Raw genomic sequence first — 23939 nt, 5'->3', positions numbered from 1 at the left:
ATGTCCCATTCCTTGTGCATAGCGATTGCCACTGAGGCATGAACTCCCCTTAGTCCCCTCCCCAGCTTTTACACCCCTCACTTCAGTAGCATTTGGCTCTATGCATGGGACAAATAGAGCTCGCTAGCACTCCTTAGCAGCTAACAGTCATTTCATTAGCAAATAAACATTATCCAGCAGTTTCTGGGCACCAAAACTACCAGCCAAATCATGCTGCAGCATCTGCCCCAGATCACAGCATGCTCCTGCCAGCACAACGAGCATAATCAGCAAGAACAGCTTACAGGGAGGGCAGGAGGGACCTGGGGAAGTTACCCTGGGAAAGTACAGGGGAACCCCCCACTACAACGTGGAAAATGCTTGTCTGGCACCCATCTGCCGCAGTGCAGGGGATGCTTGTCCGGCATCTGTCTGCTGCAGTGCAGGGGATGCTCATCCAGCAGTTCTCTGCCCCACCATGAACGAGGAGTACTTTCCCTTCCCCTCCTTTTTTTTTTTTTTTTTTTTTTTTTTTTTTTTTTTTTTTTTATGTTTCCCAAAGATTAACTTTCCCCATCGTGACCCCTGTCTCCCATGGGCTGCAAATAAGCATTTGTGCATGGGAGCCTGGCTCGGCACACCTGAGCGGAGAGCAGCATGACCTTCCCAGGCTAGCAGCCCAAGCCTCTCCTACGTGCCCACTCCATCGGCAGCGCAGGATTCCCACCAAGCACTGATCAACCCTCAGAGAAGCAGCTCCCCTTGAAGACACCTTCTCATACCTCAGTCCTGCTGTGCCACTTTGGTAAAACCAGCATACCACAGACTGCTGGAGGCACCTCATGCTGTCAGCTAGACATTCCCCAATACCCGCTGGCATCGCTCAGCAATACCATTGCTATCGGTCCCTGCACTGCTACTGTTTCACATGGCACTTTTGTTATCAAAATGCCCAGCATCAAAGCAGTCCCAGGAACAGGCCTCCACAATTCCCATTACTCCAACAATCCAACCATTGATTCACTAAGCCAAGGTCAGCCTGAACTTTCCATGCACACCATGTTTCAATATCCTTTTCCAAGTACCAGGCAAAGTGCTACAGATGTTGTCTCACTCATGATTCATTGCTGTGTGCCAAGGAAAAATATCTTAAATAAATTGGCCTCCCACGAGACCTATTTTTTTGTTTTTCTAGCTGCATTGCTTAAAACCCAAATGAAGTCGGCTACAATTTGCATGGTTGAGTTTAGTGATACAGCCAAGGCCAGCACTTCCCCAGCTCTTCTCTCTGCATGGACAAGTGCATCTCCTTGCTGTTAAAACTAACCGCATGAGCGTTACCCTGAAACCATCTGCTCCTGGGGCTGCAGCTCAGGGAGCAAGGTCAGAGCCTCAGTGGCTTTGACAAGGAATCTCTGAGTTCTGGGATGAATACCTAATTAGTCATGAAATCCTTTCCCTGGCAGCTGAAGCAAAACAATTTCAGGAGGATCCTAAATCTGTGCTCCCCCCATACCCCTCTGAGCATCCTCAGCAGCCCAGTGCAAACCCCTGCTGAGGATAGGTTTCTCAAGCTGACCCGGAGCCGTGGGTCCCAAGAGGACATCACCCTGCCTGGAGCCATGGGTCCCATGGGGACACCACCCAGCCTGGAGCCATAGATTCCAAGGGTACACCAGCTAGCCTGGAGCTGTGGGTCCCACAGGGACACCAACTAGCCTGGAGGTGCGAGTCCCAAGGGGACACCCCCCAGCCTGGAGCTGTGGGTCCCATGGGTATACTCAACCAGCCTGGAGCCATGGGTCCCATGGGGATGCCCAACCAGCCTGGAACTGTAGGTCCCAAGGGGATACCAGCCAGCTTGGAGCCGTGGGTCCCAAGGGGACACCCAACCAGCCTGGAGCTGTGGGTCCCAAGGGGACATCAGTGAGCCCGGGGCCACGAGTCCCACAGGAACAAGCGCAGCCAGCCAGGAGCTGTAGGTCCAGCGACAGCAAGCGCGGCTGCTCTTGCCCTCGGAGGGGCCAGGGCGCCCCGGGGAAGGAGCAGGTGCCTGTGGCACAGAGACCCTGAGGCAGCTGCCACAAGGTGGCACTGGCATCTCGTCACCCAGCCTAGTGGCATCCAGCCTGAGGCCCTAGGGTGGGGACAGCCAGGGCATCCCCCCCAGCCCCACCGCAGGTAGGGACAGACTGGAGGAACAGCTGATGGATCGGAAATCAGGTGGATAACGATCACTGCAGGAGCTATGTCTTGCAGGAGGATTTTTTCCCACGTAGGGTCTTCTGAATTAAGGAAAAGCAGCATTTTTTTCCAATTCTTATGACATGCCACCTTGTAACAGGGTTGTCCCCTCCAGGCCACAGCAGCAAAAGGGACTCTGGGGTCACCAGATCCATCCCAGCCACCCCCTCTCCCAGGAGGGCCAGTGGCCGTCAGGAGAGGCAAGAAGACCATACCACCAGGGGGGCTTGGGGTACCACACTCACCATTTAGCACCCACCCCGTCACAGGGACCCCCATCCTGGCCCTGGTGCCAGCCGCTGCTCTGCCACTCATCCTGCTGCAGGAGCCAGTATTAGAGGAAGACAAACACCGTGGAGGTGGAGGAAACCCAAGCATGGTGTGTGCTTGCACAAACCAACCTGGCAGAGGCTTGCTGTCAAGGCTGTTCGCACCTGGCCTGATTCCCCCGATTTATTTGCAGATAAAGAGTTTATTTTCCTTTCCCAGGGCTGCAACTGCAAGACAAACACAGCAAAGCTTCTCGAGCAACTTCCCGCTTGGGCCAGGTGCCGGGGGATGCTGGTGGCCTTTGCCCCCATGCCCCCAGAAAGCCCTTCTGGTATCATGTGCCCGGCTCAGAAATCACAGCGAGCTCAGCCCCAAAGTGGGCAGCCCCTGAAGGCTCCCCAAACCCCCCCACCTTGGGCTTTGTGCCCAGGCTGAGGGCATGGGAAATCAGGAACTGGTCACTGAGGTGCTGCCGTCCCGGTGCCTCTGGTGCCAAGGTTTCCAGCCCTACCCCAAACACGCTCACATCACTGCTTTGACGTCACTGCTTGGGCTCAGGCATCGCAGCCACATTTAACCTTTGAATGCAGGTGGAAAGGCCCCTATGGGCCAGCTAATCTAGCTGCAATTAAAGACATTAATTATGCCATTATTAACATGTTAAGACGTGCGAGGGATTGGGTCACCGGCACTGCTCCACAGCCTGTTTTGAAGGATGGGGACATTTACTGTCCTGGACACCAGCCACTCCATGGGCCAGTCCCAAACCCAGCTGGCTTAATAGCGGAGCTGAAGCCAAGGAGCCCAGCAGGACCCGAGAACATCCCCTTCCCGTCCGCCGCTGCGCCCTCACCCCATGGAAAACACATTTGGGACCTGCAGTACAAAAGGCCAAAGCTACAGTCGACAGCAGGAAGGAAGCAGGAAAAACTCCGGCATCACCATCCGGAGCCCGGAGAGACCTTTGGGGACACGCAGAGCCAGATGCCTCCGGCCAGGCTTGGGCCATGCTCGCAGTATGTGCCCATGGCTCGAACGATGCTCCCCGGACGGTGGCAGGGAGAAAGCATCTCGTGTCCTGGGATCGGGGTCTGGAAAGCTGGCAGGGGAACCTGCTCCAGCATGAGAGATTTGCCCCATCATAGCAGCTGCGATGCTGGGGACTGTGATGCCACCAAGGGGTTGCCCTTGAAGCCACCTCAGCAGCACACAGGGAGCAGGTTTAGCCCTTACAGCAGCATCCTCTGGGCTCCAGCATCCAGAGCAGGGTGCCAGCATGGAGGGAGGCCCCACGGATTGCCCCCGACACCAACTTTGCTTAAAGAAGCAAACGCAACCCCACTGGAAACTGCCACCTCCTTTAATTCCCCGCCAGAAAAGCGAGGCCCAGCCCGGCTCAAAAATTACAGGGTTTTAGCACCAGCCAAGCTCGCTAGCCTGTGTCACAAAGCTGGTGGGAGCCCACGGAGGTCTATGCTGGCTGGTCTGAGCAGGGAAATAGTGAATTTTTCTCCTTGAAGACCCCTGCCAGCCTCAGCAGGCCATGGTGGGAACGGAACTGCCCCTGCCATCCCCGTGCCCTGGGGCTCAGCTGAGGTGGGTCTGCGGGACCGGGACCTGCCCATGGATCGCACCCTGCCAGCTCCTGCCAGACAGGAGCTGTAGCCTGGCCAGGATGTCCCCGTGCTGCTCACACCGGGGCTGAGCACCTCCACGGGGGTACCGGGGGAGGGGGTTCCCAGCAGCTTTGGGGCCGGAATGGCCAGCAGCGCTGCCCCATCCTGCAAGCAGCAGGATGCGCAGCAGCAACATGACCCCAAACCCACTGGCTCCCAGGGGACAAGGCAATGGGGCCGGGCTCAGATCATGGAGACCCTGTTCTTAATGTAGACGTGGTACGGGTCGCTGCGCTTGTCCACCTTGCGGGAGCGGGTGTAGCCCAGGATGAGGCTCCCCACCGTGGCAGCGAAGAGCGTCATGACGAAGAGGATGTACATGTAGGCATTGTCATTGCGGCCGGGACGGCCCGGGCGGGCGCTGGCGTTGCGTGCAGTGGCAGTGGTGGTGGCAGGGCGGTCAGTGGGGCAGAGGATGACCCCATGCAGCGTCTGGTTTAAGGCATTAAGCACTGCCTGGAGGCTTCGGTGCCAGGTCTCTGTCCGGTTGTCCTCTTCCATGCCTTCATCCAGGCTGCAGGGAAGGACAGGGAGGCTCAGCTGGGGCTGCCCTCGCGGCAGCAATGCCCCTGGGACGATGCTGGGGATGTTCTGCCAGACCCAACGATGACCCCAAAATAGTCCTTGAAGTACCTCCTCTGACATGAGGGTAGGAGCAGGGACATCCAAACCCTTTGTGTTCATAGCAGCCCCCCTCCCTGAATTTCACTCCTTCCATGGAGGGGATAAGACCCCAGAGCTTTGGGGCAGCTGTCTGCACCCCTCTCTGGCCCAGGGCTGGGGACAGTGGGGACACACAGCTGTCCTGGGGAGCCGTGTTGGTTGGGTTCAAAGCCTGGTTTCCCTAGGGGTGTGCAGGGATGGTGGGCACCATTCATGTCCTGCACCCTTGCACGGTGCAGAGCCAGCACCCAAGGGAACGTGGGGGGGCTGTCTGGGATCCCCTATCCTAAATAACAGCCCTGGGACCAGGCCAGGTCTCCCGGGGTGAGTGGAGACTTCCTTTTCTCCCCATTGGTCCTAGCTGGGGGCCAGGAGCCATGACCACCCTGGCAGGGGGGCACAGTTCCCCACACACCGCTGCGGACCCATCCTGAGGGGGCCACTGCCCTAAACTGCCCCACAGATTTCCCTCCCCGTGGGTCCCAGACCCCTCTCTGACGCACCCTGGACACGGTGCCCCTCTGCCAACCCACCCTGGACCCCTCTGTGCCCTCTGTGCCCTTGTGCACCTTCGCATCTTGCCAGGGCCTTGGAGCAGGCGTGGACAGGAAGGGACACAGAGGCACGGTCCCCAGCGCATGCCATCCGTCCACCGGCCCCACAGACCGCTGTTGTTCCCCAGGGTGTCCACCCTGTGTCCCTGCCCCCAGCCCCCGAGCACCAGTGCCTGCAGCACCAGCAGCTCTACCCCATGCACAGGCAGCTGACGCCCACCCACCCAAAAGGGTCACCCCAAACCCGGGGCGCACCTCCCAGGATGAAAGCCCAGCAGTGAGGAGGAAGGTGCTGAGCAGCCACGATCCCACGGGGATGGGCTCAGCCCTAGAGACTTAAAGTTTGAAGGCGGAGGAGGCTGAATTTGGGAGATTTAGGGCAAAATCCGGGTTTATCCCAGGAAGGGACCCACAGACGGGGTGCAGCATGGGGGGGACCCCACGCTGGGGGGTGTGTGCAGGGCCAGGTAGGGGAATGGGGAGCAGCGGGGTGGGAAGGGGGGATCGCACTCACCCAGGGTGCCCTCCCTGCTTGCGCTGCTGCCAGGCTGAGCCGGGACTGGAGCATCGCGGGGCGGCGGCGAGGGATGCCGGCCGGGCTGGGAGTGCCGCGCAGCCTCCTCCCCTTCCCGGGGCAGAGCCACCTGCCAAAGCCACCCAGCCCCGACACGGGCCACCAGCCTGTCCCCAGCCCCACAGGTCCTGCCACGGCCCCTCGCCCTGGCCGGATACCGGAGGCCGTACGGGGCCGGGAGAGCTGGACCCTGCATTTCCCTCCCGGCACACGCTTTCGGTCATGCTTTCCTGTCCCTCCTCCGTCTGTCCCCACTGTCCCCAAGCTCCCGCACCGGGCACAGAGCCTGCCCAGGGCACATGCTTCCCTGCTTACCACTCCCTCCTCGCCATTCCCTCCCAGTGCTGTGCTGGTCCCATGAAATAGGATTTCCCCTTCCCCAAGGCCCTTCCAGCCCCATTGCTCCCAGGTGCACCCTTTGCCCACCCAAAAGCCCTATGGGGTGCAGGGTCCCATGGGCAGGCACCCACAGGTGGCTCATGGGGCAGCAGAGATACCCCAAAGCTTGTGGGGCAGAAAGGCAGCCCAGAGCAGCGGTGAAGGGCTGCAGGCAGGGGTCACGTCTTGCTCTGAGCAGGGCACAGGGACTTGATTTGCCATTTTCCATTCCTCCTGACCCCAAAGCACCTGTCTGGCTGCAGGGCTGCTCCCAGCCACCCGCGTTGGTGCCTCCAGCACAGGCTTCAGGTGTGCCAGCAATGGGGACGCAGAACTGGCCATGGCTGTGCCACGCACCAGCAGGGGAAGATTTTGGGGAGGCCAGACCAGGTGCTGCCCCTCCTGCCCATGCCCCAGGAACACTGCGAGCATCCCCAAGGGGTGGCAGACAGCTCTGGGGAAGCTCAGCCTCAGCTTGGCTCCTTATCTCTTAAGAAACCTGTCAATTAAAATCAGTTTATATGTGTCTACCTATAGGTTTGCACTGATGGGCACGGACCCAGTGCCATCACAGCCCTGGGGTGCCTGCGTCCCTTCGCCTTGGATGCCTGCTGCGATCCCATGTGAATGCTGAAGCCGGGGCAACAATTTCAGAGGTGCCAACGCTGCCTGCACGGATCCTGGCGACATATCCTCCCAGTGCCACAGACCCAATGGGAGCAGACCCCCATTGCCCAGCCGGGACACTCGATCCCACGCTGGAAGGTCCCCCAGGGTCCGTGAGGGCTGTGGCTCCTCTCCTCAGGCTCCCGACCCTTTCCCCTCCCTCCTCCCGCTTTCCCACCGTGTCCGCATTGCTCTGGTGGCCTTTAAACCACCATTTGCAGCCTCTTAGCAGTGATTCTCTGCCCACCCTGACAGCACAGCAAGGATCCCTGCCATGCGAGGATCTCTCCGGGCGCAAGGCAAGGAAGGAGGCCATTAATAAAGTCTTGGGGTAAATAAACAAGCAAAGGATCAGCAGCCAAAGTTCTCAGCAACTCTCTTTTACTCTCTATAGAAAATGTGCCTCTCTTTACACGGCAGCAAGGGAAATCTGCTCAACTTGGTCCTTCTTCCTCTCGTCCAAAGGGCACATGAGCATTAACCCAAATCCTGGCTTTTTGGAAGGGGGAGAGGCAGAAACCCCCCACAAAAGCACCTATTTGAGCACCTCCCCAGTGAGTGACAGGTACCCTTGGAGGTCTCAGCCAAGGGATGGAGCCCCATGGGGCTGGGAAGAGCACGGATGTTTAAGCATCAGCCCAGACCCCTCTGTGCCACCGTTCACACGTGGTCTACAGGCAAAGGCACGAGAGCGCTCGTCTTGCAACAAAGCCCAGGGCAGCTGCTGCGCTGTTCATCAGACGCGCTGAGGGTTTGCCAAAACACCCAGCCAAGGCGCCATGGCTCTCCTAGTCCCCGGGGTCTTCTGAAAAGACCAAGCTGCAGTCGAACACCTCCTGGAAGGAGTCGAGGAAGGGCTCGAGGACGTGGTCGACGGTGACATGCCACCCCAGCTCCCGGCTCAGCGAGGTGACGCCTTTCCCCTCCAGCCCACAGGGGACGATGTGGTCGAACCAGGTGAGGTCAGTGCAGCAGTTCAGTGCCAGCCCGTGGGAGGTGATGTGGTTCCCGCAGTGCACCCCTGCGGGGGCCAAACACCCACCCGTCAGCACCCATCCCTGGGGATGCCCCGGTGTGAGGTACTCAGCGACCGTGCTGCTCGGGCTGCTCTAACCCCCCGACATGCCATGCTCCCCATTTCTGCCAGGGAAAAAATCCCTAAGCCACAGTCAGACCCCACCGATTTGGGGCAGATGGGGTGCGGCATGCCCAGCTCCCTCCACCCCAGCCCTGCATCCCCCAGCACCTCCCACCCCCGGAGTTCCAAGCGGGTTTGGACATGGGACTGTGGTGCAAAGGGGGGGCCTGGACTGCAGGACCCTCAGGCCAGGCTGCAGAGCCCAGCTGGGGGGTGCAGGGCCTGCCTGGCTGGAACAGCACAGGTCTGGGGAGAGGGCCAGGAGGAGGGGGCAAGGCTGCAGGCACCCAGCCCTGGGTGCAAGGGCCTCGGTGTGGGGGTGCAAAGTGCTAGGCCCTGATTCTGGCTGCGCTGCAGGGGCCTGCAATCGTGCTCCCCCCACCCCGCTTGGTGCATGCACCCCAGGCATACGCTCCTGTGCCACTCCACTTGTGCACGCTCCCTATGCACACCCACGCGTGCACACCCCCCGTGCACGCTCCCTATGCAGACCCCACCCGTGCACCCCCCCCGTGCACGCTCCCTATGCACACACCCCCCGTGCACGCCCCCCGTGCACGCTCCCTATGCACACCCACCCGTGCACCCCCCCCCGTGCACGCTCCCTATGCACACCCACCCGTGCACGCCCCCCGTGCACGCTCCCTATGCACACCCACCCGTGCACCCCCCCGTGCACGCTCCCTATGCACACCCACCCGTGCACCCCCCCGTGCACGCTCCCTATGCACACCCACCCGTGCACGCCCCCCGCCCGCCCCCACGCTCACCGATGGCGCACAGCTTGCTGTCGCCCACCCAGACGCCGGTAAAGGGCGGCGGGAGGGCGCGGGCGGCCGCCAGGCCCAGGCGGCGGCAGAGCCGCAGCACCAGCGCCTCCAGCGCCGCCACGTAGCCGCGCAGCGGCAGGCGGCGGCGGCGCAGGTCGAGCACCGGGAAGGCCAGCAGCTGCCCCGGGCCGTGGAACGTGATCCGCCCGCCGCGCCGCGCCGCCGCCAGCGCCGCGCCCCGCGCCCGCAGCCCCGCCGCCTCCGCCGGCCCCGGCGCGCCCCGCAGCCCCCACGTGTACACGGGCCCGGCCGGCTCGCTCAGCACCACGCTCTCCCCCGCCACCGCCACCGGGCCCGGGGCCGCCACTGGCTCCGCCATCGGCTCCGCTACCGGGCCGGGCCGCGCCGCCCGCGCCGCCCGCACGCAGCGCTCCTGCACCCGCAGCGCCTCGGCGTAGGGCCGCAGCCCCAGGCGCAGCACCCGCACCGGCGGCCGCGACATGGCGGGGGGGGCGGGGCGGGGGCGGGGCAGCGGGGAGAGATGGGGAGGGACAGGTGGCGCGGAGAGGGGACCGGCACAGGGGATGGGGACAGGGGGATGGGGACAGGGCAGAGGGGATGGAGATGGGGGATGGGGGACAGGCTCAGGGCATGGGGACAGAGGACAGGGGACAAGGGGGGGGATAGGGGACGGCCACAGGGGATGGGGACAGAGGACAGGGGACAAGGGGGGGGATGGGGACAGAGGACAGGGGACAAGGGGGGGGATAGGGGATGGGGACAGAGGACAGGGGACAAGGGGGGGATAGGGGATGGGGACGGAGGACAGGGGACAAGGATGGAGGGGATAGGGGACGGGCACAGGGGATGGGGACAGAGGACAGGGGACAAGGATGGAGGGGATAGGGGACGGGCACAGGGGGTGGGGACAGAGGACAAGGATGGGAGGGATGGGGAGAGGGCAGAGGGGACAGAGGCGGGGGAGATAGGGGACAAGCACAGGGGATTGGGACAAAAGATAGGGGACAGGGCAGAGGAGACAGAAATGGAGGATAGGGTCAGGCACGGGGGATGGGGACAGAGGCTGGGGGACAGGGCAGAGGGGAGAGGGATGGAGGGGAGAGGGGACGGGATGGGGACAGGGGCCTGGGGACAGGCGGGGGGATGAGGACAGGCCGGAGGGGACAGAGATGGATGATGGGGACAGGCCAGAGGGGACAGAGATGGATGATGGGATCAGGCATGGGGTATAGGGACAGAAAATGGGGGACTGGAAGCAGGGATGGATAGGGCAGAGGGGACAGAGATGGGGGGATAGGACACAGGGACAGGGGACGGGGACAGGGGCCTGGGGACAGGCAGGGGGAGTGGAGGGACAGGCATGGGGGGGATAGGGGACAGGGGAGTGGGGGAGGATAGAGGATGGAGGGAACAGGGCAGAGGGGACAGACAGAGGATGGGGGACAGGCACAGGATGGCACCAGGGGATGGGGATAGGGGAGAGGCAGGAAGATGGGGACAGGGCAGGGGGGGCGGAGGTGGAGGGTGGGGACAGGGAAGGGGGGACAGAGGGAGGATGAGGGTAGAGGACAGGTGGCAGAGGTGGATGATAGGGGACAGGTGTGGGAGTGGAGCACAGGGGACAGATAGGGGGAGAGGGGACCGGCGCAGGGGATGGGGACAGAGATGGAGGACAAGGGAGGGGGGACAGGGAGACAGAGGACTGTGATTTGAGGCTGGGGCCTGGCGGGCAGGGCCTGGGGATGTGGAACATGGCCCGGAACAGGGTACGGGGAATGGGGACTGTGGGGGGGGGGTAGAAGACAGAGGATGGGGACAGGGGATCGGAGACTGGGAACAGGGGGATTGCACTTGGGGACAGGCATTAGCGATAACGGACGGAGCCTGGGCAGGGGGATAAGGCACTGGGACGAGGTCAGGGGCCTGGGGGTGGCTGATAGGGCGCAGGGCCGCAGGGGAGTGTGGGGGGGAGAGATAAGGGCTGTCACCACTGGGGCGTGGGGCACTGCGGGCTGGGACTGCGGTGACAGGTGGGGTACGGGCAGGGGTGAGGGGAGGGCACGGGGACACGGCGTCCTGGGGGGCTGGGCTGGGGCGGGGGCTGGGCAGTCACAGACCTGCTCCAAATGGGGTGAAATGGGGGTTCTGGGGTGCGACGTGGAGGTCGTGGACTGTAGATAACACTGGGTTGCTGAAGGGCTGGTGTGCGCTGCAGTTAGTCACCCTGCAACTTGGACAGCGAGAAAACGCTCCCTTCAAAACTTTTTATTCTAAATGTAGAAAATTTGCAAGTCTGGTCAGACTGCTCGTGAGTCAGCCCTTAAAAGCTGAGCAAACCATTCCCAGCCCACCGTCCTTCTGACGTACCGACCGGATTAGGCGTGTGAAAGTATGTTTTGATTTCATAGAGCTATCGACTGTGTTACTAAACTCTGGCTTTTATCAAAAATGTGCCTCGCTGGTTGTCTACCCTCCGTCACCACAGGTAATTAATTCAGCTGTCATCTGACAGCGGCGTTAACTTCTGCGCGGGTATTTGCAAGGAAGGGAAGGCACTTCCCTTTCTTTAATCATTTTCTCGATGAAAAGGAGCGAGTGCTATAATGGTTTATAAAATTAATACAGCCTGGGGGGAAAAAAAATGGGGAAAAAACCCACCATAACCCTCACTGGGTCATCGTGTTGCTTGTATTCAAGTGCACGGAGCAGCACCCAGCCTGCGTCAGGCGGGCTCATCACCTCGACCACTGACTTCAGGAGAGCTGCCCCGGGGCTCTACCCTTGGCAGCAGAGGCATGTATTTTGCACCAACATTGTGTGTGTATGGAGTTATTTCCTTTTTTTTATGATTAAGCATCAACTTCTTGCCTGGAGATCAAAGCCAAATGCTCTTCCTTTTTGGCTTGCCGTGGCGCTGCATGCGTAAGATGGGGAGAGTTGTGTGTAATAGGGCTGGGATCCTCGTAAATAAGACGACAGAGATGAGCGTGGTTGCGGCGCTGGTGTATTTACTGTCAATATCCTGCTTTTGAAGCAGGGAGGAAATTTGTATGGAAGGGAGCCATGGATGGCTCACATTTTATCCTTCTGTTGGGGCTTGAGTACTTTTAAAGTGGTTTGTTCTTTTTTTTTTCTTCGTGATATGGTAATTTGCCATTCTGTCGTACCTTTTCCTTTGGGTACCTTAAACATTAGCCGAGCCTCTTGAATCCTCACCAATTCCTTTGATTGCAGAGCCCGGTTTTTTGGCACTAGAGCCTCCCTCGGGGCACTTTAGAGCTAATGCAAGTCCGGGCTTAATAGCAGGAAGGGGAGGGGAGGACAAAGGTGGTGGCTGTGAAACAGGTGCCTGGTGAGAGGGACTGTCGCAGCTCACGGGGAGCTACAGACAGCTGCAAGGGGCAACATCTTGGCAATGGTGAAGTCTGGGATAAAATTCCTGTTGACTTCGGCAAGGCCAGGATGCCACGGAGAGGTGACGGAGCTGTCCTGATGTCACAGACGGAGCCAGGAGCAGGCTGCCTGGCCTGGGCTGCCCCTCGCACCTCCAGTCCCCTCCCCATGCAGCCCCAAGCCTTTCAGCAAAATCCCATAACTTTTTTTCAAGCAAATTGTACTCAAGGGCCACAGCAGCAACAGGGTTAGCAGCCGCTCTGTTTGCATGTACTAATTACATTAATTATTTGAAGCGTGCTGGAGTTCAACGCATGGGCTAGGGCCCAGCTGTGCTACAGGCTACAGAAGCTCAGAAGAAAAAGCCTGTCCTGAAGAGGTCAGGGCATCCCTGGCTGTGTTTATGGAATCGTGGCTGCATGCCTCCTCCCGCTGCGGAGCTCAGAGGTCACCTCCTCTCACTCTGGTAGGGTTTGGTCCTGGCTGGCCATCCCCGCTGACATGCCACTGGGTCTCTAAGACCTCTGGTGACAGAGAGGTCTCCTGGCTTGGTGTGGAAGGAGGTGGTGCTGGGAAGTTTTAAGCTATGGATTTATTCTCCCTTGATAACTATTATGCCAGTTGCATGCCCACAGGTTCCCATGCGATACCTTGGAAGGGTGTTGTGATTTAACCCCAGCCGGCGATGAAGCCCCCTGCAGCCGCTCACTTGCTCCCCCCTGATGGGATAGGGGAGAGAATCGGAAGGGTAAAAGTGGGAAGACCTGTGGGTTGAGATAAAGGCAGTTCCATAGGTAAAGCAAAACCTGCGTGCACAAGCAAAGCAAAACAAGGAATTCATTCACCGCTTCCCATGGGCAGGCAGGCGCTCAGCCATCCCCAGGGCAGCAGGGCTCCATGACGCATGGCAGCGACTTGGGAAGACAAACACCATCACTCCGAGCATCCCCCCTTCCTTCTTCTTCCCCAGCTTATATCTGCTCAGCATGGCGCCACATGGTCTGGAACATCCCTTTGGCCAGTTGGGGTCAGCTGCCCTGGCCGTGTCCCCTCCCCATTCCCCGTGTCCCTCCAGCCCTCTCGGCCCGAGAAACTGAAAAGTCCCTGACTCAGCACAAGCATCACCCAGCCACAGCCGAACCCACGGGTGGCCGCCAGCATCGCTCCCACCAAACCCAAACCGCAGCACGGCACCAGCTGCTGAGAAGGAAATTAACTCTGTCCCAGCCAAAACCAGGACAAAGGGTCAGCCGGCATCCCTACACAGGACACCAGCATCAATGAAGTCCTGCAAGCACCGGCTACCAGTCCTGCCGTTATTTGGAAGGACAAACATTTTCACTCCATCTTATTCGATAATAAACCTTTCCCTAAGCATGTTGGGAGGGAATCGCTCTGGCTGAGATCTCCAGTTCATTCAGACAGGATCTTCGTGGATGTGACCCATCTCCAGAGCTGCTCCTGACCCCCTGATCTATTCATTGACTCAAAAAAGCATGTTCCCAAGGCTGCGACAAAGGGGAAGAAAAACAAGGAAGTGCACGTGTAAGGTTGTGCCGTGGGCTGCGTGCACCGCGAGGTACATTAAGGAAGTAGTTAAGGAAGTTCCTTGCTGTGCCTGGGGAGCTGGGTCGGAGCTGGTGTGAGTTGCTGTGTTGATTGTGCTTCTCTTGGCAGTTGTCATCTTTTGACCCATCTTGTAGCTGACGTGGCAGGCAGCTCTGCTCCTCTGAGCTTCCCGTGCCACCGGGAGCTGATGTTTCCACTCCCAAACCTCAGACGCATTGTTTGGCCTTCATTGAAACCAGTGAAGATGCTCTCATCTCCAGTTTGTCCCCAGCTGCTGGCCAGACACCCTGCCAGAGGTCACCCTCCACTCTGGTCAACTAGCATGACTTCACAGGCCTGCGGAAACCATCTTGGTCAGGTTAAACACTCGTCAGAGCGTTGTTTTTAAGAAGGATCCTCTGGATGAGCTCAGTTAGGGAGTGGGCTGGTGTGCAGTGATGTTGCCAGGTGTTTGGGGACAGCAGCCCCGGAAGGGACAATGGGGACATGTCCAGGTGAGAACCCCCCCTTCAGCGCTGCGTCCATCTCAGGGAATCCCAACATCAGAAGGACATGGACCTGTTGGAGCGGGCCCGTCGGAGGCCACGGAGCTGGTCAGAGGGCTGGAGCCCCTCTGCTGTGGGGACAGGCTGGGAGAGCTGGGGCTGTGCAGCCTGGGGAGGAGAAGGCTGCGGGGAGACCTTAGAGCAGCTGCCAGTGCCTGGAGGGGCCGACAGGAAAGCTGGGGAGGGGCTTTGGGCAAGGGCAGGGAGTGGTGGGACAGGGGGGAATGGCTTGAAGCTGAGAGAGGGGAGATTTAGGTTGGACATGAGGAAGAAACCCTTCCCCGTGAGGGCGGCGAGGCGCTGGCCCAGGCTGCCCAGAGCAGCTGTGGGTGCCCCATCCCTGGCAGGGCTCAAGGCCAGGCTGGACGGGGCTGGGAGCAGCCTGGGCTGATGGAAGGCCCATGGCAGGGGAGGTTGGACTAGATCACCTTTAAAGGTCCCTTCCAGCCCAACCCATCTGACGATTCCATGGCATCTCTCCAGAGCTGTAATCCAGACATAGAGATTACAGCAAGGCCATCTGCAAGGTACGGCTGTTTTAGTGCACTGAGGGCATTTTACCTGCTGGTCATGGTGATTCAAAATCACTACCCAGCTTCATCTGTCACATCAAATAACAAGTGTCTTGGCTACCTGACCCAAATGCCTTAGTACAAATCATGCCTTAGTACAAATCATACGTTGAGCCAAGCCTCAAACTGTCCTAGAATTACAATTCTCCAGAGCGCTTTCGCACAGCCTCTGATGAGGCAGGAGCAGAAGTCACTCAGAGGGGTTGTTAATCCATCTCTGACATCCAGGAGTCAGACCTGCTTGTCAGTGTGTCCTCCAGAAACTCAACTCTTTGGAAGTAATCTTACTCTGTTGACTCTGCTTTTCATACCTTGGGGGAGCTTTTCATACCTTGGGGGAGCTGAAGCTTAAACTTCAGAGTTAGCGCAACAGAGGAAGAAAAAAGGTGGAGCCAGTGCACATCGATAGATCTCAAAATATTTTACCAGGAGAGCAGGATCCATTTTACCAGGAGGGAAACAGGCAGAGAGCCATCACACTGCTGGTCAGGGTTGTGCCACGGGGGCAGGAGGAGAGCTGTCCTGACCCAGCTGCCTGCAGCTCTGTGGAGCACTGCAGACACTGTGCCAGGCTGCACCGCTCTGGCAGTCACGGTACAGGTAGGGCCTAGTGCAGGCAGGGGCTGGCATGGGCAGGGGATCAGTAAAATAAGCGCAAACTGGACAGGAGTTAATGTTACAAAACCAGAAGTGTGTGCTCGTGGCAAGGCTCTGTGCCACCACCCTGGTAGGTGAAGTTCTTCACAACGCAGTCTCAGCCGCTTAATTTTTATCTCTACCCAACATGAATTTTGAGGTGCCTTTGACTTGATACTGTTCTCTTTGTGTGAAAAGTGACAGTCAGGATGGTAAAAATTGCCGTTCCTTCTGTCTTTTCGTTCTGCTGCCAAAAATCTGCCAGTTTGGAATGGTTTTCAGGGATTAATCTCCCAAGAGAAGTTATTTCTGCTTTGAAGCAGTTGTCTCTTTTAAAAGGTCTTATTTCAGACACCAGACTGGAAAAAAAAGGCCATTTATTCCAACTGTCAGGGATCAGACCTGGTGTTTTTGCTTTCTGTGACAACAAGCAGATGAACCTATAACTACACCCAGGAGCTGCGAGCTGCGGCAGTGATAAGGGGACCTTGTTTGAGAAGACATCTCAGAGACCCGCTCCTTTTTTATTGGCACACACATACATTTGCATCAGTTGCTGCTTTAGTTGTGTTTAAATCAAAATTTTTTTTTTTTTTAAATATAAAAGAGTGGCTGAATTCGGCTACTTTCAGATGCAGGTTTGCAGTTTATACCGTCTGTGTACTTGCTATTTGAGCGTCACTAGGAGAGCAGGGCTGGCATCATGACAGGTATGGGTCAGAAGGTACTGCCTTTGTCCCCAGATCTGGGGGGACAGGGCTTAGAGGCCACAAACTGCCCCGGCATCCTTCCAGAGAGTGATGTGATGGCTGCCTCTGTCTTAACTTGCTCGAGATGCCGGTTTCTCCCATCTCTTCCTCACCCCACCACGACTTCTGCAGGTCAGGGCCAGCTCCTCTGAATTACGGCCACCTCCTTTCGCCCTCCCCCTCCCAAACACTGGCAGTTTGGGTTGATCTGGGCAGTCATTTCATGGACGTGCCCCACCACCAGCAAACCGCTGCTTGCTCTGCCTCCGCTGAAGGAGTCCACGCAGCACCGGGGTGCACAAGAGCCCCAAATGCCATCCAGTTTACTGCAGAGCTGGCAGGTGACTCTTGTGTCACCCCTTTCACACAGCCAGCTGCAGGCACACGCTGTGCAGCAGGGAGTTAGCTCCTGCGGGAAATGCCGGGATTAATCCCTTTAGGATGACTGTACTTCAGATGATCCTTTTTCTCTTGTGGTCTGTGACCTTCTGTTGGAGAATGAGCCAGGAGAGGGGTAAACTGTGGGAATTTGGGACCCAGACTAGGCAGGAGATTAATTAGGAGTCAGAAGATGAGAGTACTCACATGAGCTGTGGAAACAACTGTATTTGCCTTCATTTTTAAAATTATTTTAGATTCTGAATGGAAAGAGTTTCAAAATTTTTAAAATGCTGCTTAGCAGTGCTTGGCATCTTCACAGAATCACAGAAACACAGCATGGTGGGGGTGGGAAGGGACTCCTGGAGCCCACCCAGCCCACCCCCCTGCTGAAGCAGCTCTCCCAGAGCAGGTTGCACAGAGCCGCGTCCAGGCGGGTTTGAATGTCTCCAGAGCAGGAGACCCCACAGCCTCTCTGGGCAGCCTGTCCCGGTGTCCCGTCACCCTCAGGGGAACGATGTTCTTCCTCACATTCAGATGGAAGTTCCCGTTTTGCACTTTGTGCCCGTTGCCCCTTGTCCTGTCGCTGGGCACCGCTGAAAAGAGCCTGGCCCCGTCCTCGTGGCACCCACCCTTGAGATATTTGTGGGCATTGGTGAGGTCCCCTCTCAGTCTTCACCTCTCCAGGCTGAACAGCCCCAGCTCCCTCAGCCTTTCCTCATCAGGGAGATGCTCCAGCCCCTCATCATCCTCATAGCCTTTGCTGGCACCTCCCCAGTAGTTCCCTCTCTCTCTTGAGCTGGGGACCCCAGAACTAGACAAGGCCTTTTTAAACTCAAAACCATAAATCTTCAGGCATTAATGAAGTTCTTTTACCTTTCTTCTTTTTTTTTTTTCTGTGCTAGAGACCTGCTGCTTCTCTCATTTCCCTGCTGCAAAGCAGGTATCACAGAGGTTTGTAGGACCATAATTCAGGTTGGAAGGGACCTCGGGAAATCTAGAGTCCAACCTCTTGCTCAGAGCAGGTTCAGCTCTGGGATGAGGCTGGGTTGTGCAGGGCTTTATCCAGCCAGGTCTTGAAAACCTCCAAGAGCAGCCATGTACAGCTCCCCAAGGCCCTGTCCCACTGCTTGACCATCCACACAGAGAAAAAGCTGCTCCTTTTGTCCAGCCTGAATATCTCCTGTTTCAACTTATGCCCATCTAGTTACCTCGGAGAATAAAGCAGGTATGAGTGAGATCAGAACCAGATCCCATGGCATTTTCATAAACAGAAAAGAAATCCTCAGCTAGAATAAATTCATTTTTACCCTTAAGCCAATCAGCAGTACCAAGACACACACTGTGCCCTGAAGCTGAAAAGTGTAATTTTACAGTTACCAGGCACGTTAACCCAGGTCAGGAAATCATCCAGAAAGCTCAAAGCAGGAAACTTAAAGGAGGAAAAAACAAAAGATGAAAAAAGACTTTTTTTTTTTGAAAAAAAGATGAGTAATGTATTAAGACCTGCACACTCTTTCCATAAACTAAACGCAGATGTCAAGCCAGAAGCAAAATGTTGCACTACAGGAATAGCTGCTGTGGAATGAAGAAAAAGAGACAAGAGTGTGAGAGAAAGCGCATGGAGGAAGAGGATGTATACAATTTTGTTACCAGCAAAACAAACACGATGCCAGCTGAGTAACGTGATTGCTGTGACCGCTAAAGAAACACCCTAGCACGCTGTGAGGCCACATGCATCACATGAGCTTATTTTAACACTTACTAATAGTGTGCAATTTCCTTCACAGAATAGAATCACAGAAGGGTTTGGGCTGGAAGGGACCTTCAACACCAGCCAGTCCCACCCCCCGCCAGGGGCAGGGCCCCCTCCCCCCAGCCCAGGCTGCTCCCAGTCCCGTCCAGCCTGGCCTTGAGCCTTCCCTCACCTTTGCCGTGTAAAAAATGGCTGCATTCAGGTGAGGATCTGTATCCGCCTGGAGTTCTCATGAAGTGAGTGAATTTGCCCAGAGCAAGGTGCACTCCTGCTAAATGGCCACCGTCACGTGGCATCGCTGTGTGCCCTCTCCAGCCAGTGGTTCTTCTTTGGGGCTCTATGCCTGTTGGAGCTGTGCAAAAAGCACAGTTGTTGCTGGGATCACACAACTCTGGTCACCCAAACCCCAGATATTTGTTTATAATTCATTATTATTCAGCTTGCTCAGCTCTTTAAGGCTCGCAGCAGATGATTTCAGAAGTGCCAGTGCACACTAAGTAGTGGGGATGGAGGGGAGCGGGCCCACCTCAGCCACAATTTGCATGAGCTGAAGGTGCTGTGAAGCAAGGACTGTGTGAGGCCCAACAGGGCTGAGTGCCGGGCCCTGCCCGTGGGTCACACCAGCCCCCCACAGCGCTGCGGGCTGGGGGCAGGGGGCTGGGAACTGCCCGGCGGGGAAGGGCCTGGGGGGGCTGGTCGGCAGCCGGCTGGGCATGAGCCCCCAGTGTGCCCAGGTGGCCACGGCGGCCAGCAGCGCCCTGGCCGGTGTCAGCAGCAGCGTGGCCAGCAGGGCCAGGCAGTGCCCGTCCCCCTGTGCTGGGCCCTGGTGCGGCCGCCCCTCGAGCCCTGGGCTCAGCGTTGGGCCCCTCACCCCCAGGCAGACCCGGAGGGGCTGGAGCGTGTCCAGAGCCGGGCAGGGGCTGGGGAAGGGGCTGCGGCACAGCTCTGGGGGGGGGGGCGGGGGGAGCTGGGGGGGCTCAGCCCGGAGAAAAGGGGGCTCAGGGGGGCCCTTCTGGCTCCCTACAGCTGCCTGGCAGGAGGCTGCAGCGAGGGGGGTCGGTCTCTGCTCCCAAGGAACCAGCGGCAGGACAGGAGGGAACGGCCTCCAGCCGCACCAGGGGAGGTTCAGGGTGGGCACTGGGAGAAATGTCTTCCCCGACAGGGTGGCCAAGCGCTGGCACAGGCTGCCCGGGGACGGGGTGCAGGCACCGTCCATGGGGGGGTCAGAAGACTGCCCTTAGGGCCATGGTTCAGTGGTGGGCTTGCCAGCGCTGGGTTAACGGTTGGACTCAATCGTCTTAAAAATCTTTCACAACTGAAATGATTCTGTGACTCTATGATTTATGCCACTGCTCCATCAACACTTTAAACTGGCATAAGCCTGCAGTGTTGTCAGACACAGCAGTGCCACTGTCCTGCTGCTCCTCAGCAGCAGTGTTTGTGTGACAGGGTGCTGAGCTGGTTTGGGAGGACCGATCCAGACTAAAATTAGTGCAGGAAAAAGTTTGTTTTAACTTAAGTTGGTTTTCCTGACCCAGTTCTCAGCATGGCTGCACAAACACTTGGGCTGGCAGTGAGGACGAGACGGTGGGTGGTGGGAAGCAGGCAGGGATGAGCAGCAGAAGCTCCGGTTTGCACAAGCTGCAGAGTAATGTAGCATGCTCTATTCCAGCAATAGCAGCAGAGCTTCAGCACCCAGGGCGGCAACGTGCAGCTCCAGGGATGCCAGGCAAGCGTGGTATCTAACTGTCACCTGCTGACTCGGACAGGGAATTGCATGAGAAGAGACGATTTTGGAAATGCGGGGCCCCCACCGCGATAGGAGCTCGATCCGTTCGCAGTTCGCAGACCGCATCAGCTGTCGCTGCTGTTCGGCCGTTTGCAAGCTCTTTAGGTAATGACCCCTTTTGCGACTGCAGTGGGTCTTTTTCAGGATTGCTGTTTCTTGCTGCCAGTTACTCACGCTGTTATGGGTTATTTTCCCCAAAATCTACTAACCAGCCTGGTTTTGAAGTTGAATTTCACTAGTAGTAAAGATGGACAGAGACATCAAAGAACCCATCTTCAGCCTATCCCCAGAGCTCAGATCTTACAGTGCAAGGGGTAGCTTAAATTTTCTTATTCCTTTCTTCGACTAGGGTATGAGCTAGGAGGGAAAGGGTGGCCCTGCATTCTCACCCTGGGCACAGTATGTGACACAGCCCAAGCGTTTCCTCCCAGTATCTCCTTGCCTGCTCGTGCCTGGGATGCTGTAGCTGCGAACTGCCCTGTAGTTGGGGAGATGCTTTCCTGCTAATTCTAATCTCTGCTTTATCAATAGTCATTCTTCAGAGGGCTTTCATTATTTCCTAGCTGTTACTCTTGTTTATCTTCTTTAATAGCTTGTCTGCTTGCGGAAACAGATCCGCATAGCTGCTCGAAAACAAGCTGTTCTGCCACAGCTCCTTCTGTGCCCACCCTGCTACTGAATAAATGTCAAATACTCCATGCTGAGGCACACTAATTATGTTAAAATAAAAGACACCAAGAACAGGAGTCCATAGGGGAACTATTCCATCAGTCTTGCCATGCAAACAGTTCCGAGAACAGGCTCAGAATGAGATGTGGGTTTAAGCTAATAACCTGAAGTCAGAAATGCCAGCTACTAATGTGACTCAACGTGGGAAATTTGTTGTGATGCTTGTGAAGACATTCATGTCAGTCATTTTTGTTTAGATGTGATAACACGTACATGGTGGTAGCAGAGGTTATATTTTTCTGGCTGACACATTCCCAGATGGCTACACGTGCCTTTTTCTACTACAGTGCTTAAAGCTTGCATTTTTATTTTTTGAGAAGGGAGTCAATATAATAGTACATGAAATTTTGGCACAAAAGACTGCATGAAGTATAAAAGTGAATCTATCTGCTCGGGCCATTAACAATGCAACATTTCTCTTTGTGAAGGCACGTGGCACTGCGACACACCACAAAACCATGTGAGCGGGCTGGGAACCAGGTCCAGATTCAGGCACTTAAATTTAGGTGTCTCCACATATGCTGGGTGTGTAAAACTCTCCGTGTCGCTACTGGAGACAGCAGTCAGTGCTGTCAGTGGTGCCAGAAGTGATTTGGCTAAGATAGACAGCCACAGGCTGTCAGCTGTCACGCTGCTGTTCTCTGTGAGTTGTCAGAAGGGAGATGCGTTCCTTGTTATATATTCTGCCACTTGAAACTTATCTTCATAGTTTCTTAGATGCCTCTCCCTTGTCAGCATTATTGCTGCCTCACTTTTCGAGCATCTAAAGATTTTTTATTGCAAACATGCATAGAAAAGACAATTAAGCAGTGCAAACATAGGCACCTGTCTCAAATGTAGCTGTCTCCTGTGATAGCAATATTTATGGACTTGCCTGTACTGACTCCGACCCTTGCAAGCCTAGAAGCAGATTAATTGTGTTAGGTTTACGGTTGGACTTGATCATCTTAAAGGTCTTTTCCAACCTAAATGATTCTATTACTCTAATTCCCACTGTTTCTCTGATGGTCTTTGATCCTAAGTCTCCCAGCTGCTTTTCCGTTTTGTATTGTTAAGGAAGGAGTCATCACCTTGACACCTTGCTTAGCTATGACCCACCTATCATACAGGTTTCCTACTGAAAAGATCCCACTAATTCTGCCTGGTTATTTGCAGTTCATCTTGGTGGAAGAAAGCAAAAGGGTCAGTCTCTGTATCTCCTTATGTATCTGTCTCATGACTTTCATTTCTTAAGTGAAATCCTCCACTTCTGCTTGGATGGGATGCATTTCTGCCCAGAATCTGGATCTTCAGAAGCCTCTAATAGATTTGATGGGTTCCAAAAGGAAACGGGTGCCAGGACCTAGATGATTTTTGGGCAGATTCGATTAACTGTGCTTTGACACTGGCATCTCTACATTTCTGTTCTCCCTTCAGCATTGCTCAGTTGCTCAAGGAAGTCCCCTCTCAGACAGCATTAATTAAAACTTTAACAGGACTCCTTTCACTCAAACTCCTCAGGCAGATGCTTGCCAGCAACTATATATAATACATTTCCAGAGACTCTGCCCATTCTTTTTTGTTTTTTGGAAAGCACTTGTGAAACAACTATTATTATGAGTCCTTGTGTTCAGTTTCTGCTGGTGCTGGTGGTTTTGGCTTTGGGCAGCTGTAAGTACAAGACGTTTTGTTATTAACAAGCAATCTTTGAAAGAATCCTTTATAGAGCTTTGAGAAAAAAAGTTTGGGAGTCAGGATACTCGGGCTTTACACCTGGGAGTATTGAAAGATTCTTGGACAAATCACATAACCTCTCTGTGTCTCAGTGTCGTCATCTTTGAAATGGGGATAACATTTCTTGACTTCTTCAAAGAGGAATATATGGTTCATGTACTTTTTTCAGGGCCTCATAGGAGAGTACTGCAAATCCTATACAAAAGAGTATTATCAGACCTTTTAAGGGAATACTCCCAAAGTATTTTCAGATCCTGCATTGGGATTCTACACCCTACCATCTCCAGTTGTGCAAGAGAAATCCCAGGCACATACTCCAGTATCTGTCAGTTTGCTGCATTACAATGAGATTATTTCTCTTGTTTCCATTTTTCTTTCTTTTTAAAATTACTTTATGTATTTTAGCTGTGAAAGATCATTTACAAGTGCTACTATCCAAGGAAAGGAGACAGGGCACGTTCTAGTCCTCAGCTCCTTGTTCAAATTTACAAGCTAGTCTTAAGCTACACAGCTCTACTTTAATGTGCAAAAGTAAGTAACGTTCACTACAGACTGTAAGGATCCGTGCTGCTCCCCAGTCAGGTAGTGCTGTCCTTATTTGCAAGATTGGTGTAATATTTGGTAGATTTATGATCCAAAAAAATTAACAAAGTCACCCAGGTTGCAAGATGTTTTAAAGGCTCTTTTGTACTTGGGTGTTGCTGGCACTGAAAACTGGGCTGTGCATACTACCAGGGGTATTGCTGTGCACCCTTCCTTCCTTCCTCAGAAATCGCTGGGACCCAAGGATGACTCCGCAGGGTTTGTGTGAGTCCCCACTGCTGCATCTCTTTCCAGATTTTCTTCTGTGGCTTTTTCACTAAAGTGAAATTTCACTCCAGGCTGCACAGCCCCAGCTCTCCCAGCCTGTCCCCACAGCAGAGGGGCTCCAGCCCTCTGGCCATCTCCGTGGCCTCCTCTGGACTTGCTCCAACAGGTCCATGTCCTTCTTATGTTGGGGGCCCCAGAGCTGGATGCAGCGCTGCAGGGGAGGTTCTTGCCAGAGGGGAGCAGAGGGGGAGTATCACCTCCCTCAACTTGCTGGCCATGCTGCTTGTGATACAGCCAGGATAACCTTTAAGGTCCCTTCCAATCCAAACCATTCTGTGATTCTATGTTCAATAACCCTTACATCTTT

The 23939-nt window shown here is 55.9% G+C and overlaps 3 protein-coding genes across 3 annotated transcripts in view; 1 reads left to right on the top strand and 2 right to left on the bottom strand.

The window, feature by feature from the left end:
* Window positions 1-3835: 3835 nt before the first annotated feature.
* On the bottom strand, window positions 3836-6201 carry KCNE3 (potassium voltage-gated channel subfamily E regulatory subunit 3). Its single transcript, XM_027776853.2, has 2 exons — window positions 5901-6201; window positions 3836-4683 (listed from the first exon to the last, which is right to left on the bottom strand). Exons 1-2 carry the CDS (start codon window positions 6182-6184, stop codon window positions 4353-4355), a joined length of 615 nt encoding a protein of 204 aa, XP_027632654.2. The 5' UTR covers window positions 6185-6201; the 3' UTR covers window positions 3836-4352.
* Window positions 6202-7368: 1167 nt separating this feature from the next.
* Window positions 7369-9427, bottom strand: LIPT2 (lipoyl(octanoyl) transferase 2). Its single transcript, XM_055803237.1, has 2 exons — window positions 8913-9427; window positions 7369-8025 (listed from the first exon to the last, which is right to left on the bottom strand). The coding sequence occupies exons 1-2, from the start codon at window positions 9412-9414 to the stop codon at window positions 7793-7795; spliced, it is 735 nt and encodes a 244-aa protein (XP_055659212.1). The 5' UTR covers window positions 9415-9427; the 3' UTR covers window positions 7369-7792.
* A 1639-nt stretch (window positions 9428-11066) lies between these two features.
* Window positions 11067-23939, top strand: part of POLD3 (DNA polymerase delta 3, accessory subunit) — a 45916-nt gene continuing 33043 nt past the window's right edge. Inside the window, exon 1 of the mRNA XM_055803235.1 lies at window positions 11067-11418. The gene's annotated coding sequence lies outside the window, so the exon portion shown is untranslated. The remainder of the gene's footprint in view (window positions 11419-23939) is intronic.

The sequence above is a fragment of the Falco peregrinus genome, chromosome 4 (genome assembly GCF_023634155.1).
Source record: "Falco peregrinus isolate bFalPer1 chromosome 4, bFalPer1.pri, whole genome shotgun sequence".
In the NCBI taxonomy this organism is placed as follows: domain Eukaryota; kingdom Metazoa; phylum Chordata; class Aves; order Falconiformes; family Falconidae; genus Falco; species Falco peregrinus.
This window is presented reverse-complemented; position numbering and strand designations above follow the sequence as displayed.